The sequence below is a fragment of the Moschus berezovskii genome, chromosome 13, assembly GCF_049115385.1.
Source record: "Moschus berezovskii isolate FMDL1 chromosome 13, NW_MosBer_1.0, whole genome shotgun sequence".
Lineage (NCBI taxonomy): Eukaryota > Metazoa > Chordata > Mammalia > Artiodactyla > Moschidae > Moschus > Moschus berezovskii.
The window spans coordinates 11,103,290-11,119,661 of NC_142472.1; the positions used below are offsets into that span (position 1 = coordinate 11,103,290).

General features: G+C 42.6%; 2 protein-coding genes across 4 annotated transcripts in view; one reads left to right on the forward strand and one right to left on the reverse strand.

The window, feature by feature from the left end:
- The window catches only part of UBAC2 (UBA domain containing 2), a 171,050-nt gene that overhangs the window by 68,222 nt on the left and 86,456 nt on the right, over positions 1 to 16,372 (reverse strand). The window lies entirely within an intron of this gene.
- LOC129556471 (G protein-coupled receptor 183) lies at positions 150 to 14,882 on the forward strand. Of its 3 annotated transcripts, none has more exons than XM_055426604.2 (2): positions 150 to 278; positions 12,906 to 14,882. In XM_055426604.2, the coding sequence occupies exon 2, from the start codon at positions 12,924 to 12,926 to the stop codon at positions 14,004 to 14,006; it is 1,083 nt and encodes a 360-aa protein (XP_055282579.2). In that variant the 5' UTR covers positions 150 to 278; positions 12,906 to 12,923; the 3' UTR covers positions 14,007 to 14,882. The 3 variants fall into 3 exon arrangements, with proteins under 3 accessions (XP_055282579.2, XP_088698769.1, XP_055282580.2); XM_088842643.1 differs by lacking the exon at positions 150 to 278 and adding an exon at positions 3,360 to 3,501; XM_055426605.2 differs by lacking the exon at positions 150 to 278 and adding an exon at positions 7,895 to 8,052.

The following is a 16,372-nucleotide window of genomic DNA, read 5'->3' on the forward strand; positions in this document are numbered from 1 at the left end:
TCATAAATTCCAAGGGGTTTTTGGATAACCCTTTTCTAAAAAAAAAAAAAATCACTAACAGAAAAATTTCACTTCCCATTTAAAAAAAAAAAGTGCACACGCATACACGAGGCTAACTGATCATTACTATGCTCAGTCACAGGGTGACAGAAAAAAAAGCCACCACCATAAAAGGATGTCTGGTAATCTCCCTTAAAACAACATGCCAAGGTTAACCTACTTCAGTTTGGGCGAGGACTGACTGCTGCCACACAGGGGCCCCAACAAGGCACTGAGAGGTAAGTTACAGATATTTTGCTTTTTCCAACAAATTCTTGTAAGTTAAGAAAAACTTTGAAAGTCTAGTTAAGGTTTAAAGTAAAGGTAAAGAATCTTTTTAACAAAAAGCTATAAACATTTCTAACATCAGAAATCTTATCATTAATACAATTGAGACTCTCTGGTGACTGGCAGTTCTAATAAGTTGATATTAAGCCAGGTGAAGGTAGTGAATCAGGCCAGAATATCTTTGCCAAAAAAGTAGGGCTTACTTTGTATTTCTGTGTGAACTCACAATTACAATAAACAGTATCAAGTAATCAGCAAATACTGCCAGTATTTCAGGATACTTTATGAAGGAAAAGAACAAAGTCATTGCAGAATGGAGCATTCCTACACATACATGTACTGTGATGAAGTTATTCAGTACAATTGAAAAGTTAGTACACGTTACTCTTTGACCACAGATCTATATACATAAAAGTCTTCCCTGTATTTCTGTTACTTCTCTACTTTTATACTTTCTATTATTTCTCAGGATAGAATCTCGGTAGTCAAATTCCTGGAGCAAAGGGTATACATTTAAAAAAAAAAAAAAAGAAAACTTTAATTAAAATAGATATTTTTCAGTTTACAGAAATATTTACTTTCCCACCAGTAGCAGACAGCCTGGGCTTCACCGCTTCTCTGACAACATGAGTATTTTAATTCTAAACATAAACTATTAATCTAATAAGTGAAAAAGGAACAGCGCTTGTTTGCTTTATGTTTATCTGAAGATCAGAAAGGCTAAACACAGCTTGGTATTTTCTTCCTAGAACTTCTGTATGCATTAAAAAAAAATCACAAAACAATGAACTAGGTGCAGTGAACTGCCAATATTTATGTCCAGGTTGGGAACGGAGGTGACAGAAACTCTTGTTAACATGTAAGTTGTGCAGAGACTTCCTCTAAAAGAGGGTGTGCTTTTTGAGGGGGAGGGTCTTGCTCTCAGTGCGATATGGGATAGTGGTTAAGAGCATGGGCTCTGGAGGCAGACTTGGGCTCTTATTTAGAGTTGCGTGACCCTGGACATGTTGCTTCTCGGGCTTCATCTGCCTCACTTGTAAAATGGGGAGTAACCATACTGCCCAGTCCTTCGGTGTCATAATAAGTGCTATATAACATTGGTTGTCATAGAAAGCGCTGGAAAACTGCCTGCTAGCCTTGGTCTCTCCTCCCTCTGCCCATTAAACCACTGAAGGATGAATCCAATAGGCAAACTTTCCCTGCCCTACCACTTCTGTGGGCATTTTCTTTTTCTTGAACTTATTTCGAGATCTTTAGAGAATATTTCACATGGAGACTGAGTCTATGGATGTCTATACACTTAACCATGCTGCCTGGCTTACTCTGCATCTGCTAGGACTTCAGTGCATGTTTTCTCTTGGGGGGTTAATCGTAGTTCTTGGACATGATGCTGCAAAGAGCACACGGCTCCAGAAAGCATCCTCACTCACTAGGCTCACATATCGTGTGAGTGGTGGAAACGCCTTTGATAAATTACTTTCAACTGGCTTCTGAGAGCTTCTCAGTAACATGACCAGTCATTTAATGGAATAAATATCAACTCAGGTCACTCTATGACTTTTTATTCATTTATGCTTTCCATAGGCATTGATTAGCTATCCGGAGCTGGCCAGATCTGAAACATTCTAGGGGATAAAATGAGACAAAATCAGCACCCTTTAAAAGTTTACAACTGAAAAAAGAGTTCCCCACCCAGTAAAGGAGTTTGGCAGGGACAGCAGTCTCTCTGCTACGGTTAAGGGCCTCCTGAGGTCCTGGTTGTGTATATGTTAAGGATGTATAGTATCCCCCAGTCCATACAGCTTCCCAGCCTCCCAAGAAGTTTGTAAAACACAGGAATTCAATGGCAGATGAAAAAACTAAAATGCGAAAATCCCCTGAAAAACAACAGAGGTGACAAAGATCCTTGTGGTATCAAAGTCCGAACAGAGAAATAAAAATATTCTGTTAAATATCTGCCAATACTTAACAAGCATAAGAGCCGTCCTAGGTATTCACCTTCTCTTGGTGGACATTTCAACCCAAAATGTTTTCACAGACATCCTGTTAAAGCTAGTGAAGTCTAAATTCATTTATGAAACTTTTACTTGTACTAAAATATGCTACAAATAAATTAATGAACTCCTTATTGATAGCAACTTATTCTCCTCCTTCCGTCTCTTGTTCTGTCTCCCCAAGCCCTTCTCTTCCCTCTGGTTCAGGCAGGTGTATGAGCTGGTATGTGTTAAAAGTTCTGAGATGTCTTCCTATTTTACTTGTTTCCTACCAATAACATCAGATCAGGCTGGAAATAGGAGTGGGGGCTAAAATGTATTACGCTGAATGTCATTCCTGGAGCTGATCTGCTGGGAGTAAATCCTGACACTTAACAGCTGTGTCTTGAGGCAAGACTCATAATCACTCTGTTCCTTGGTTTCACCACTGGCAATGGATTTGGGAAAGCTTTGTGAGAGTCAGGGAGTGAATATACCTAGGGAGCCCAGGGCACTGCCTGGGACACAATCTATGCTGCATACTACTGGCCACTTTTATTCATCAAACGCACCCTGTAGTCTAATAAAGAAACTCCGACTGAGGATCAAGAAAGCTGGGACTCTGCTACACCTTAATGGGTATTTACTGAGCACCAATGATGGGCCGGCTGGAGATAACACCAAATTAACAACACAGCCCCCACTCTCAGGACTTTACAGGCTAGCAGGAAACAGGAAAAACAAAACAAACCAAAAAAACAGTACAGATGCTAGTACAGGGCACAGGGCCCTGGAAGGGGTGCCCCACGCTGCCTTTCTGCAGGGCAGGGCAGGTGCTGTCGAGGGAGGAGAGGACAGGACAGAATCAGAGAAGCCTCCAGGGGCAGATGATTTTGAACAAAGGCCTGAAGGAAAGAAAGCAGGAGCAGAGGATGCAGGCCGGGGCCTAGGAGGCGCCAGAGAGAAAGAAGAGGATCAGAAAGGAAGAGAGCTGTGAGAGAACACAGGGTATCAACAGCCTATTCCAGCAGGGCCTGAGCTCGAGGTCACGGGAGGGAAGATGGCCAGAGATCCAGCTAAAGAGGGAAGCTGAGCCTGATCACGAAGGAAACTGTGTGTCACCACAGACAGCATGCAGTCTGCCTGGGTCCAGAGGGCACCGTGTGAACCAGCGGGGGGCTGTAGCTGCAGCTCCAGAGAGGTGAGGGCAGCCTGAGGCAGGCAGAGCAGAGGGAGCAGCACACACACAGGCAGACAGACAGAAGGGTGTGTGCAGGGGTCAGGGAGGGGGGTATAGCAGGCCCAGGAACCGCTGCCTGGCAGGAGGCAGGGGGAGGCGTGGGCGCCTGTGTGGCCCCTGTCTCGGCACCTGTCCTGGGGGGAGGACCTGTGAGCGAGAGATCTAATCTCTCTGGAATCCCCTTTATCCATAAAATAAGGATATGTAACATTTATGACTAATTTCTATGAGATAACAGAGATGAAATGCAAAATTTGAAACTCCCTCAGAAGGCAATGGCAACCCACTCCAGCACTCTTGCCTGGAGAATCCCATGGCCGGAGGAGCCTGGTAGGCTGTAGTCCATGGGGTTGCGAAGAGTTGGACATTACCGAGCGACTTCACTTTCACTTTCAGATTTTAGGGAGAAAAGGTACACATTATTTTTGGAAACATTTTGGATTCAGGGGATAAAGGCCCTCTTCATAAGGAGTCTTTACATATTTATGTGCATGTATTTATGCAGCTGACTGTCTTGTATACAGGTCCAATCATGCCACATGGAAACGGCCTTTGTCTCCCTTACACTGAAAAGCGTGTCAGGGTGGGAATTTCTTTTTCTTCCAGTTCCTAAACAATATGCCACGTATTTCGAGTCCTCGGTGCTACTACCTCCTCTGTCTTCATCTCTGAAGACCTTTATATCATTTGAGTCAGTATTCAAGTTGCCAAAAAGCCACAGGAGGAATAAATAATCAGTGAAAGGTGAAGGAAAAATAGCCAGACTATATAAAACCCCAAATGTGCAAGCGGGTGTTTAAGCAGGTAACACAGGTCAGGCACCTTTCACTGTCCCATCAGTTCCGACGGATGTGTTTACAGAAGGTGCAGTGTCTCCATGGGGTTCAGGACACTACAGAGGCACAAAGAGGAAAGGACAAACCAACCAACAATGGGGTGTTTTTTGTTTCTGAAGATGCACCCCACGCACTGGCCTGTACCTGACCCTGGGCAGACCCACTGTGAGGCTGTCAGGACCAGACCGTGTCCTGGGGTCAGCCGCAGGGTCACCCTTCCACAGACCGGACAAAGCAAGCGAGCTCCCCGGGGGGCAGGGAGGAGAGCTGCCCTCAGACACACTGACCGCGACAAGACTCCTGACATAGACACTCTGGCGCATTGGAGGCAGGGCGGGGGGGGGGGGGATTCCCTCGGAGACATGGAAGCAGCTATCAGCCTGCTTTCTGAACGATGTTCCCTGTACATCCTCCCCCAAAATCAATCTTGGACACGGCTACCAACTCAGGACTCAAAGTTGGTTGGGGCGGGGGTGGGAACCGACACCTGAGTGCATAGGAAGATTTCTTTGACTAGGTTATTGGGTGGGGACCGACTATCACAGCGGTTCAGAGTGGCCTGGAACAGGCGCCTGGCCCCGCCAGTGGAGGGAAGCAAGGCTGGGCCTGTGCTGTTTGCCACCTGTCCATGCCTTGGGGCTCTTTCCACAATCAGAATGACAATCAGGAATGACTCTCCTGCTCCAATTTGCAAGGTGGGCTTCCCTTGTGGTTCAGTGGTAAAGAATCTGTCTGCTAATGCAGGAGATGCATGTTCGAACCCTGGGTCGAGAAGATTCCCTGGAGGAGGGCATGGCAACCCACTCCAGTTTTCTTGCCTGGGAAATCCCAGGGACAGAGGAGCCTGGCGGGCTATAGTCCACAGGGTTGCAAAGAGTCAGACATGACTTGTGACTAAATTTTGCAGGGCAGTGGGGACACACAACTGCTTGAGTGGTTGCTCACCCTGAAGCAGGTGAAAAACATCCCTGGTTGAGTGCCAGGCCCCAGTGTGTGCGACCCTGGACCAGGTTCAGATGTCCCTGTTTGCTCAGCTTCCAGAACACGGAGGCTTTTCCAAGCCCCTGACAAATACGTATAAAAATAGGGTAACTGGAGGAAGCAGCAATGATTGCTTTCTTCCATGGAGTATGTTTGTCCTCCTGCGTGCTAAGTTGCTTCAGGCGTGTTGAAGCAGGGCCACTGTGCGGCCCTGTGGACTATAGCCTGCCAGGCTCCTCTGTCCATGAGATTCTCCAGGCAAGAATATTGGAGTGGGTTGCCATGCCCTCCTCCAGGGAATCTTTCCGACTTAGGGATCGAACCCGTGTCTCTTATGTCTCCTGAATTGGCAGGAGGATTCTTTACCAATAGCGCCACCTGGGAAGCCCAAGTGTTTGTCCTCAGAGGCGCCAAACAGCCTCAGCCTCAGCCTCCTGAACCACCTGTGATTGCCTGTTTCCCCAGGGACTTTCTTTTCCCCCACTTAGAAATCTTTTCTCAATCTTAGCCCTCTTCAACAAAATAACCAAAGGACAGTGTATCAACAGAAATCAAAGAATCAGATCAGACAGCACACATCATTTAACAACAGACAAATATCATTTGCATCTGCACGTCCCCTCTGGGGCTCCCTGGGTTGTTTTTGAGAGCGCGCTCCAGGAACTTCCTCCCCGGTGCAGGCCACTGTGGGCACTTTGACTCAGACCATCTCGATGTGTAAACACGGTCCTGAGCAGACTTCACCTCACAGAGAAGTCACCTCTCAGGAACAATCCTGTCAGCATGCGTTGACCCATTCGGTTCATTGCTAAGGCCTGAAATTAAACAAAATTACTACAAGATTAAGCCCTTCTCATTTTAAGTGTTGATGATTATTAAGCGAATACGGACTGGGGTAAAGGTGACATTTCAGGAATCTTAGAGCTAAACTCTATAATGAAGATTTTATTCTGCTTCTGCCACAAATAAAAGCTAAGACAATAATTATCCAAGCAAGGAAGCTGAGATTGCAGAGAGTATGTATCAGTACCCTGTGAAAAAAATCACAACTGCCTCCAAGTTGGTATCCACGGTAAATATTTCCAGAGTACAAACCACATTAGCTCTTGGACAGTTTTCTGAAATATTAATAAATGAGTTTTGAGGGGGCTTTTTATTTTTTCCTTTCTGTGGCTAGAAAGAACTCGACAGTTCATGTCAACATGTCCGGTTATGCAAAAATGAGATGACAGCGTCTTAAGAAACGCTCGCTACTCTAATTAGTAAGGAAATCAATCTACAGAAAACCACACACACAGGCCCACTCCCAAAAATGTAAGTGAAAATACTTTGGAGGATATTCATATTTTGCTGTGGAAGAACTTGCTGTTATATGTTAGGATAACAGTAAAGTTAAAAGGATCAATGTTGAGTGACAGAGACAAAGCTGAGACAGCCTCCTTTGCTTATTAAGAAAAACTTTAAGAGGACTGGCACAGATGGCTGCCCTGTGGTTCCCTGGGTGGAACCTGAATAAAGACCCACACTCCCCGCAGCCCAGGTACAGCTGCGCCCTCAGGACAAGGCCTGCAACCCTCATCCTTTCAGGTGTAAGGCACAGAGCACGGCTTAGCGACATGGCACGCCTTTTCATCGGAGAGCTTTACAATGAAATTGTGACTATTAGAGGTTCCAGTACTCTGAGGAATAAAGATTTAGAGTAAGTACTTCTTTGTGCTTTTCTCAAGGCAATAAAAGGATGAGCCACAGGACTTTCAAGTACAACTCAGTATATCTAACCTCAATAACACGTCAGATGCTGTTGTCTTAACAATTATGAAAAATGTTTAAAATTCAGTCTAAAAATAAACAAAGAGGTAAAGAAAGGAACGATTTGGTTATGACTAAAAGAGGAAGATTAGAAACAGTTAAAAAGGGAATTTGCAATGCAAAGGTTGATAAAGGAGCACTGTAATGCAAAGAGCAAGCAGAACCCGGGTGTGTCAATGATCATAACACCTCATTCGGACAAGAGCACATTCCCAACATCCATCCGTCATCAGGTTTAGGTCCTCGGACATTAAAAGGTATCATGTCTGAATTTTCAGGATCTGGCGGATAGACAGGGCACTAGAAAGCCATTTTTCCTGAATAAAAGCATGGAGTAAGTCAAGGTTCAGGAAAGTAATCCTGTATCCTAAAAGGATTAAAGGAAGGGACAAAATAGGGTTTCTGAGGGAATGTGATAACAAACTGGGAATGCCTGATGCAGGAATGGGATAACAGTCAAATATGTGAAAGGATTTTTCTCTCAATTTGAAAAAGATAAAATGGACTAAAACTATAGCATTAACAATAACACTGGCAAACACCACCAGAGGTAATGTAATGCTAGAGCTGCTGACCGATGGCATCGACCGTCCAGAGGTTGCTGAAGAGCCAAACACACACATTCCAAAACAGCCCGCAGTCCCCTTTGCCCGAGAGCCTCTGGGCCAGCCCACGTGCGCGTCTCCCTTGTGCAAGGGCCTTTCGCTGGCTCCGAACGGGGCCTCTCTGCAGTCTCCCCTCAGGGCTCTATGACGCAGCAGCCAGCGGCCTGGCCTCGACCTGCGAAGGCGCCTCTCCTGGAATGGGAGCCCCGCCGTCTGCTGGAAGAGCCAGCCGCCGGCTCCGGAGCGGCTAGGCCACGTGTGCCCCGGCTGTCTGTGCACAGGTGAGGACGGCCCTGACGCCTCGACCACCCTGAAGCCACAGACTCTCGGATCTTGAGAGGCAGTGTGGAGCGGCTGCCCCTGCCGAGTGCTGGATGGGGTAGGAGGCTGGAAGCCAGGTCGGGAGGGAGAAGAATCCAGCGCGTCCTCTACTTTCTCTGAGAGGGGTCACCTAGAGGGCAGAGTAGGCAGGTGCTGGCCACACCTGGCTGCCAGGGCGGCTGGGAAGGGTCTTCCAGATCGACTTAAGGTAGGCACCCAGCAACGACTCAGGCCTGAATCCGAAAAAAGAACACTCAGGGGTGAGCTCTGAAACGCAGGTCAGAGGACAGGCTTTGGCAAGAAGAGCTGAACTGTAAATTTTTACTCACGTTAAAAGGAAGTATTTACCTGTTCACTCATTTCGTAAGTTAATTCATGTTCGGTGTTAAAATTGAGAAGGTATGAATGAAACTCAAAATTTACTTGTACAAAATGATGTGCTGGCCTCTGTATCCACGCACGGATGTGTGTGTAAATAGCTGCTTTTCTTCTTTCCAAAGTAGCCTGATATGGAATCTGCTTTCCCTACTTAACATTATTCCCCGTCTGGAAACAGGCATCAATGTAGCCATTTTCAGTGGCCGTGTTGTATCCTATTCCACTATAGGGCCATAAACTAACCAATTCCCTAATGATGGACATCTGATTTGGTTGCAAACTTTCACACTTAAAATTTGACACTGTGTTAAACATCTTTTCCTTAGGATAAAATGTTCTGAAAACACTGCCTTGTGTGTTTCATCCATCAGAAAACACTTATTTTTTTGATGGATGCTACTGAAATGGTTGGCCATGCTTTTACAACTGGTGGGCAGTGACACATCCTCAGAGTCAGTGTAACTTTCCTAACCTCTACAACCATTATTATTCATATGGAGGATTAGCAGACTCCACAGTGTTGTTTTTTTCCCCTCCGTGTATTTCAAAGGCAGTTCCCAGGAACCTGCTTTGGAAGATTCCTCAAAATAAAATTTAAATGTTGAGATTTTCAGAAAAAAATAAAATTCAAAAACTAAAGGTAGCTCTTGATGTCTGTTCCTGCAACCCGTGCCTGGTATTTCTACCTCTCTATGTCCAGAGTCAGTTTCTGCAAAGTTGCTTCTCATACAAAACCTTTCCCAACTAATGTATACAGTTTCTTCTATTTTTATTTCAATTCCACGATTTCCCCTTCGATAATCACTCCATTCCCCAACCCCCAACCAAAACACACAAAATATAAAGCCCATACTTATTGGGTGGGTTTTGTTTGGATTTCTAATTCATCAATAACTCCATTTATTTTTTATTATTTTCTTCTATTTTGGGGGTGGGAGCAAAATCAGTTCTTTTCTAGCTTCTTGAGCTATATATTTAACTTAGCTACTTTCAAATTTTTTAAGAAATAAATGCCTTCAAGGCTTTGCATCAATCTTGGGTTAACTGTTTAGCTGCGCTCCACTCCACCGTTTTATAATATTTTTGTCCTTTAGTTCTAAGAACTTCAAAATCTGCATTGTGATTTCTTAACCCATAAGTTCCTTAGAAAAGTATACTTCTAGAGTCCAAACTGATTCTTTATTTTCGACTTCTAATTTAGTCGCACTATACTACTCACAAGGGAAGTGAGGGGCTGTTGTGTTCTGCTGTTAGTCGCTCAGTTGTGTCTGACTCTCTGCGATCCCGTGGACTGTAGTCCGCCAGGCTCCATTGTCCATGGGATTCTCCAGGCAAGAATACTGGAGTGGGCTGCCATTTTCTTCCCCAGGGGATCTTCCTGACCCAAGGATTGAACTCGGGTCTCCTGCATTGCAGGTGGATTCTTTACCACCTGAGCCACCAGGGAAGTCCTTACTCACAAGGAATGTGAGCTGCTTGCTAATGATTTTCTGAGACGTCTCATAACCAAGTAAAAGGTCAAACTTGCAAAGAATTCTAATGTGCTTTAAGCACAAATTCTGTTAGCATTTAAGTTCTGTTGGGTTAATCTTCTCCTTTCTACCTATCATATTCTAATAAAAATGTGTTAAACTCTCCCATTAGTTGTGGATTTGACAATTTCTCCTTTAAATTCTGTCAAATTTTGCTGTTACATGTAAAATTTATGATTATTTTTACGTCCTTGAACTGTTCCTTTGAACTTGTGTAGTGAATTTTGTTTCTATTATTATTGATTGTGCTTTGTATTCTATTTTTTTCTGATGTTAATATTGCTAGTCTAGCTTTCCATTGGTTGATTCTCTACCACTGAGCTACCAGTATATGGCTGGATTTTAAAAAATTCAAACTGATAGTCTCTGTCTTTTAAGAGGTGAGTTCAGTGGTGGCTCAGATGGTAAAGAATGTGCCTGCAATGCAAGAGACTCGAGTTCAATCCCTGGATCAGGAAGATCCCCTGGAGAAGAAAATGGCTACTTACTCCAGTATTTTTGCCTGGAGAATTACATGGACAGAGGAGCCTGGTGGGCTATAATCCACAGGGTCACAAAGAGTCAGACGTGACTGAGCGACTAACACTTTCACTTTCAACTTTTTGGGGCTGCTTTGGTGGCTCAGATGGTAAACAATTTGCCTACAATTCAGGAGACCTGGTTTGATCTCCTGGGTCAGGAAGATCTGCTGGAGAAGGGAATGGCTACCACTCCAGTATTTTTTTTTAAATTTATTTATTTTTAATTGAAGGATAATCACTTTACAGTGTTGTGTTGGTTTCTGCCATACACAACATGAATCAGCCATGGGTGCGTATGTGTGTGTCAGAAGAGCTTGGCGGGCTACAGTTCACGGGGTCTCAGAGAGTCGGACACGACTGAGCGACTAACATTTTTTCACGTCAATGTATTTAAATTTGTCGTGACACATTTCCTATCTTCCTATTTTGTTTTTTCTACCTACCATTCTCATCCTTTGCTTTTTCCCAGAGTCTCCTTTCCTGTCTTCCCTTGATTAATAAAAAGTTCTATTTCCTTTTTTGCTCCCATTTGCTTTAGGTTGTATTCCTATATTTTCATGACTGACCTATCAACACTGTAGGTAATACACACCTATGACATTAGTGCAGTCCTCTCAGAACCTCCTTGTTCTGTCGGTGTCACTGTTTTAAGATTGTTACAGAGCTCCCACTTCATTTCATACAGCAGCTGGGGATGCAGATGTCTAGTCAGCGCTTTGATAAGGCTAGAAACAGAGTTCTTCCCTTTAACACACAGTACCATCATTATTAGATATGCTGACTTCTCCCTCAGTCACAGTGACTTTCAGATGAGACTTATGCACAGAGACCTACCACAAAATTATTTTCCTTCTAAAGATAACTTTACACGGGACTTTCCTGGCAGTCCCGTGGTTAAGTTTCCAATTCCAATGTAGGGGGGCTCGAGTTCAATCCCTGGTCGGGGAACTAAGATCCCACATGCCATGTGGTATGGCCATTAAAAAAGAAAAAACTTCACGGAATTTATTGCTCTGCTGTTTCTTAGTTTTATTGAAGTTCATCCTTATATATGAATTCTTATTGTAGGAGTTTTTCACTTTTCATCTTAGACATTATTTATAATAAGAAAAGAGGTAGAAATAATCCAGGGATTCATCAAGGGCGTAGGGAAGCAAATTACGCATTAACACTGGAACACTTCAGAATACGTATTAAATGTCTACATAAGATCTACACATATGACAAAGACATAGATTACCCTGATCCAAGAACACAGTAAATGAATAAAACCGAACACAGAATGCCATGTGTGTGATTTTTCCTACTGTGTGCACATGTAAGAATGCACACTGCATACATCAGTGGGGCACCTGGAGAATGATACACTTTAACACTAATTTAAAATTTTCCCCTCAAAGCACTTTTTTCTTTCTCTTTTTGTTTCTTTTTCTTCTTTTTTTTTCGTTGTTTTTGTCCTGGTTGCCATGGTCATGGTCTTCTTCTTTTCTTAAAGAAAACCTAACTTTCAGTTCCTAACAAAGGCCTTACCTAGTTTCTCATAATTTTTGGGTTAACACAAATCAGACCACTATGGTAAGTTCGTATTTCACTACATAAATGTGTGACTGATTTCATTTCCTGGCAGTGATATGCATTTGATGAAAAAAAAAAAAAAAAAGTCCAACTGGTATTCAATTTAAAAGCAAAGTTTTACGCTTTCTGAAGTGTGGGGTGCTTTACGTCATTTTACTCTTTACCTGATAATGATCCAAAAAAACGAAGGGGAAATTTCTGCTTAAAAAGTTAGTGCATTCCCTTGTCACAAAAATAATTTGCCCTATTTAAATGGTTCTATTTCCTTTGCCAGAGCTTTGCCAAAATGACCAAATTTTAAGAGTAAAAACATAAATTTCAGTCTCTGCTCCTCCTGTTACAATACAGTATGTAACCACATTACATACATATTTTTGAAAACTATATAAATTTTGACATTTTAAGTTAGATCTCAAGGAGTTACTTTATATCACTTTTAGCTAAATATGCTTTTTGTTTTATTCATATTTTAAAACTTTTAAAATTAAAAAAAATTTTTTGTTTTGGCTTCACTGATCAGCATGTGGGATCTTAGTCCCCCAACCAGGTATGGAACCTGTGCTCCCTGCACTGAAGCCCCAGGTCTTAACCACTGGACTGCCAGGGACGTCCCTAAAAATGCTTTTGTTTTTTTTTTTGGTCAATCTTTATTTTAATGCTTGTCTTTAAAGCTATAAATTTCCCTATAATCAGAACTTTTAGTTGTATCCCACAAATTGGTGGCACTAGTGGTAAAGAACCTGCCTGCCAATGCAGGAGATTTAAGAGAATGCTTTTAATAAAACATGCCCTTCTTGGTTTTTTTAGAGACCCTGAACACCACTGATGGATATAAAAATGGACAATTTTACTACACCCTCTGCAGCTTCTCTGGAAAGCGACTGTGATCTCTATGCCCACCACCACACAGCCAGGATCTTAATGCCTCTGCATTACAGCATCGTCTTCATAATTGGGCTTGTGGGAAACTTACTGGCTTTGATTGTCATTATTCAAAACAGGAAAAAAATCAACTCTACCACTCTCTATTCAACCAACTTGGTGATTTCGGATATACTTTTTACCACGGCTCTGCCTACACGGATAGCCTACTATGCGCTGGGCTTTGACTGGAGAATCGGCGACGCCCTGTGTAGGATAACCGCTCTTGTGTTTTACATCAACACGTACGCAGGTGTGAACTTCATGACCTGCCTGAGCATTGACCGGTTCTTTGCTGTGGTGCACCCCCTGCGGTACAATAAGATAAAAAGAATTGAACATGCAAAATGCATCTGCATATTTGTCTGGATTCTGGTATTTGCTCAAACACTCCCGCTACTCATAAGCCCTATGTCAAAAGAGGAGGCTGAAAGGACTACGTGCATGGAATATCCAAACTTTGAGGAAACCAACTCCCTCCCCTGGATTCTGCTGGGAGCCTGTTTTATAGGATACGTACTTCCACTCGTCATTATTCTTATCTGCTATTCTCAAATCTGTTGCAAGCTCTTTAAAACTGCCAAACAGAATCCACTAACTGAGAAATCTGGGGTCAACAAAAAGGCTCTCAACACAATTATTTTTATAATTGTTGTGTTTGTTGTATGTTTCACGCCTTATCATGTTGCGATTATTCAACACATGATCAAGAAGCTTCGTCTTCCTGGTCTCCTGGAATGTAGCCAAAGACATTCATTCCAGATATCTCTGCACTTTACAGTATGTCTGATGAACTTCAACTGCTGCATGGACCCTTTTATATATTTTTTTGCATGTAAAGGGTACAAGAGAAAGGTCATGAAGATGTTGAAACGTCAAGTCAGTGTATCAATTTCCAGTGCTGTGAGGTCAGCCCCTGAAGAAAACTCACGTGAAATGACAGAAACTCAAATGATGATACATTCCAAGTCTTTAAATGGAAAGTAAAAAGGAAAGGAGTCTTGGATTTATACCAAAGTAGACTGTATGTTGAACTTTGTTAAGACTTTTCTTGTAACAAGTGTTAGACCTCCAATTAGGATTCTTTGGAATTCCTTTCACTGGGCACTATTTCTCACCTCCAACTTGGAAGTAAACTGATATCAGTTCAGTTCAGTTCAGTTCAGTCGCTCAGTCGTGTCCGACTCTCCGCGACCCCATGAATCACAGCAAGCCAGGCCTCCCTGTCCATCACCAACTCCCGGAGTACACTCAAACTCATGTCCACAGAGTCGGTGATGCCATCCAGCCATCTCATTCTCCGTCGTCCCCTTCTCCTCCCGCCCCCAACCTTTCCCAGCATCAGAGTCTTTTCCAGTGAGTCAACTCGTCGCATGAGGTGGCCAAAGTATTGGAGTTTCAGCTTTAGCATCAGTCCCTCCAATGAACATCCAGGATTGATCTCCTTTAGAATGGACTGGTTGGATCTCCTTGCAGTATAAGGGACTCTCAAGAGTCTTCTCCAACTGATATATATATATATATATATTTACACTCAAGAACAACATTCAGCAAAATTCTCATTTGTAAATGAAATAGTATACCTTTAAAAGGGAGGGTATTTTAATAACTCTCAGTGTAAAAAGAAAAGTTTTGTGTTAATAAAAAATTAAATCATTAATGTTCCTCACCAATAATTCAAAAAAAGACTATTAAAATTGTATATTGCCAGTGTAGAAATGTTAATATTGTAATATTCCCTTTCTTCCTTTTTTTTTTTTTTTTTTGGTATAACATTTCAATTCGTGTTTCTTTTAATCTTAGACTTTACCTCCTCGATAATAATCTTTTTTTTTCCTGAGTCATAAATTTTCATCTCAAGAAGTTTGTTTTTGAATAAAGAGCTAGCTGCTATAAAATTATGAGTATGTCTTTCAATGCTCACTGTGACCTCTCAGCACAAGTTACACGGAAGAGGAAAAGAGCAGTAGGCAGATTTTGGAGCAAAGCCTTATGATGACGACGGTGATGAAGGCAATGAAAGCTCTTCCCAAGCAGCCAGCATAGAGTGCAAGGGCCACTGCCCAGGAACATGACAAGGACCTCACATGGAAAGAGGGTCCACTTGCTAAATGCTTCTTGAGAGTTAAAAAATATATATGCAAATAGGTTTGGCTTTTCTTGGGTCCCTAGGGGATGGTATCTTATTTATACAGAAGTTGGCAGTACCCTGTATTTGTATTTCAGTGGGTTGGGTTACCAGGAAGGGTAGGGAGGATGAGCAGTGGGGGTGTAATTGTGGCTTGCCTTGTTAAGATGGAGAGTAAAATGGAAAATCATGAACTTCAGAGTCACCGGGATTCTTTACAACATTATCGTTGTTTAGTCACTAAGTCATGTCTGACTCTTGTGACCAAATAGAAATACCTCTGTATAACCTGGGTTCGATTCCTGGGTCAGGAAGATTCCTTGGAGAAGGGAATGGCAACCCACTCCAGTATTCTTGCTTGGAGAATCCCAAGGACAGTAGTCCACCAGGCTCCTCTGTCCATGGGGCTGCACAGAATCGGACACAACTGAGCGACTAACACTTTCTTTACAAGTAGCACGGCCTCCCCAAGTACAGTGACCCATCTGCCAGCTCAGATTTGCTTTACTGGGTCCCTCAACTACTTCAAGACAGTACCTATGTTAGCAATGACTCCACATTTGATAACTCAACTAAAGAAATGAAATGGTATATGATGGGTCATACTTAAAATTTTTATTAGGCTTTATATCCTGGAAATATTTTCTTTTAAATACTTTCTTTCTTACTTTACTCACTTTCAGATTTTATCCTGTAAGAAAACTAATCTTAATGGTTGATTCAATACCATTTACTGTGTACTTTCAGATTTGTATTGTGTTAATTTCACAGATATCTTAAAGCCATTGTCAAAAATAGCCACTGGTCCTTGTGACTCCTTACGGAAACAGATGACCACATGGACAGAAGTCAGGAACTCAGGGCCTTTCCTTCATCTATAAACTTTTCCAAGTGAAGAAGAAAAAGGGAAAAATACTACATTTTATGCAAGGTGGCACTTAAGTAAACATTTGAGTTTGATTCCCAAAGAAACTATTGTGAAAGTTGTGAAATGAAAACTAGAAACAAAAGCTTCCTGAATTTCAGCACATCCTTACGGCACACAAGTTGTATGACTGTGTTCCAGCACAGACTACTGTGTGTAGGAGCCAACATTGTTTCGTAGTAGATGAGCGAGTCCTCTTTGTGCTAACGGGGTCAGTTCTTAAGATCCTTCAAATAAGACAGTAAATATCTATGTCACTTGACAAAGGAATAACACGCTTTTTCAGAACAGTCTTCTGCC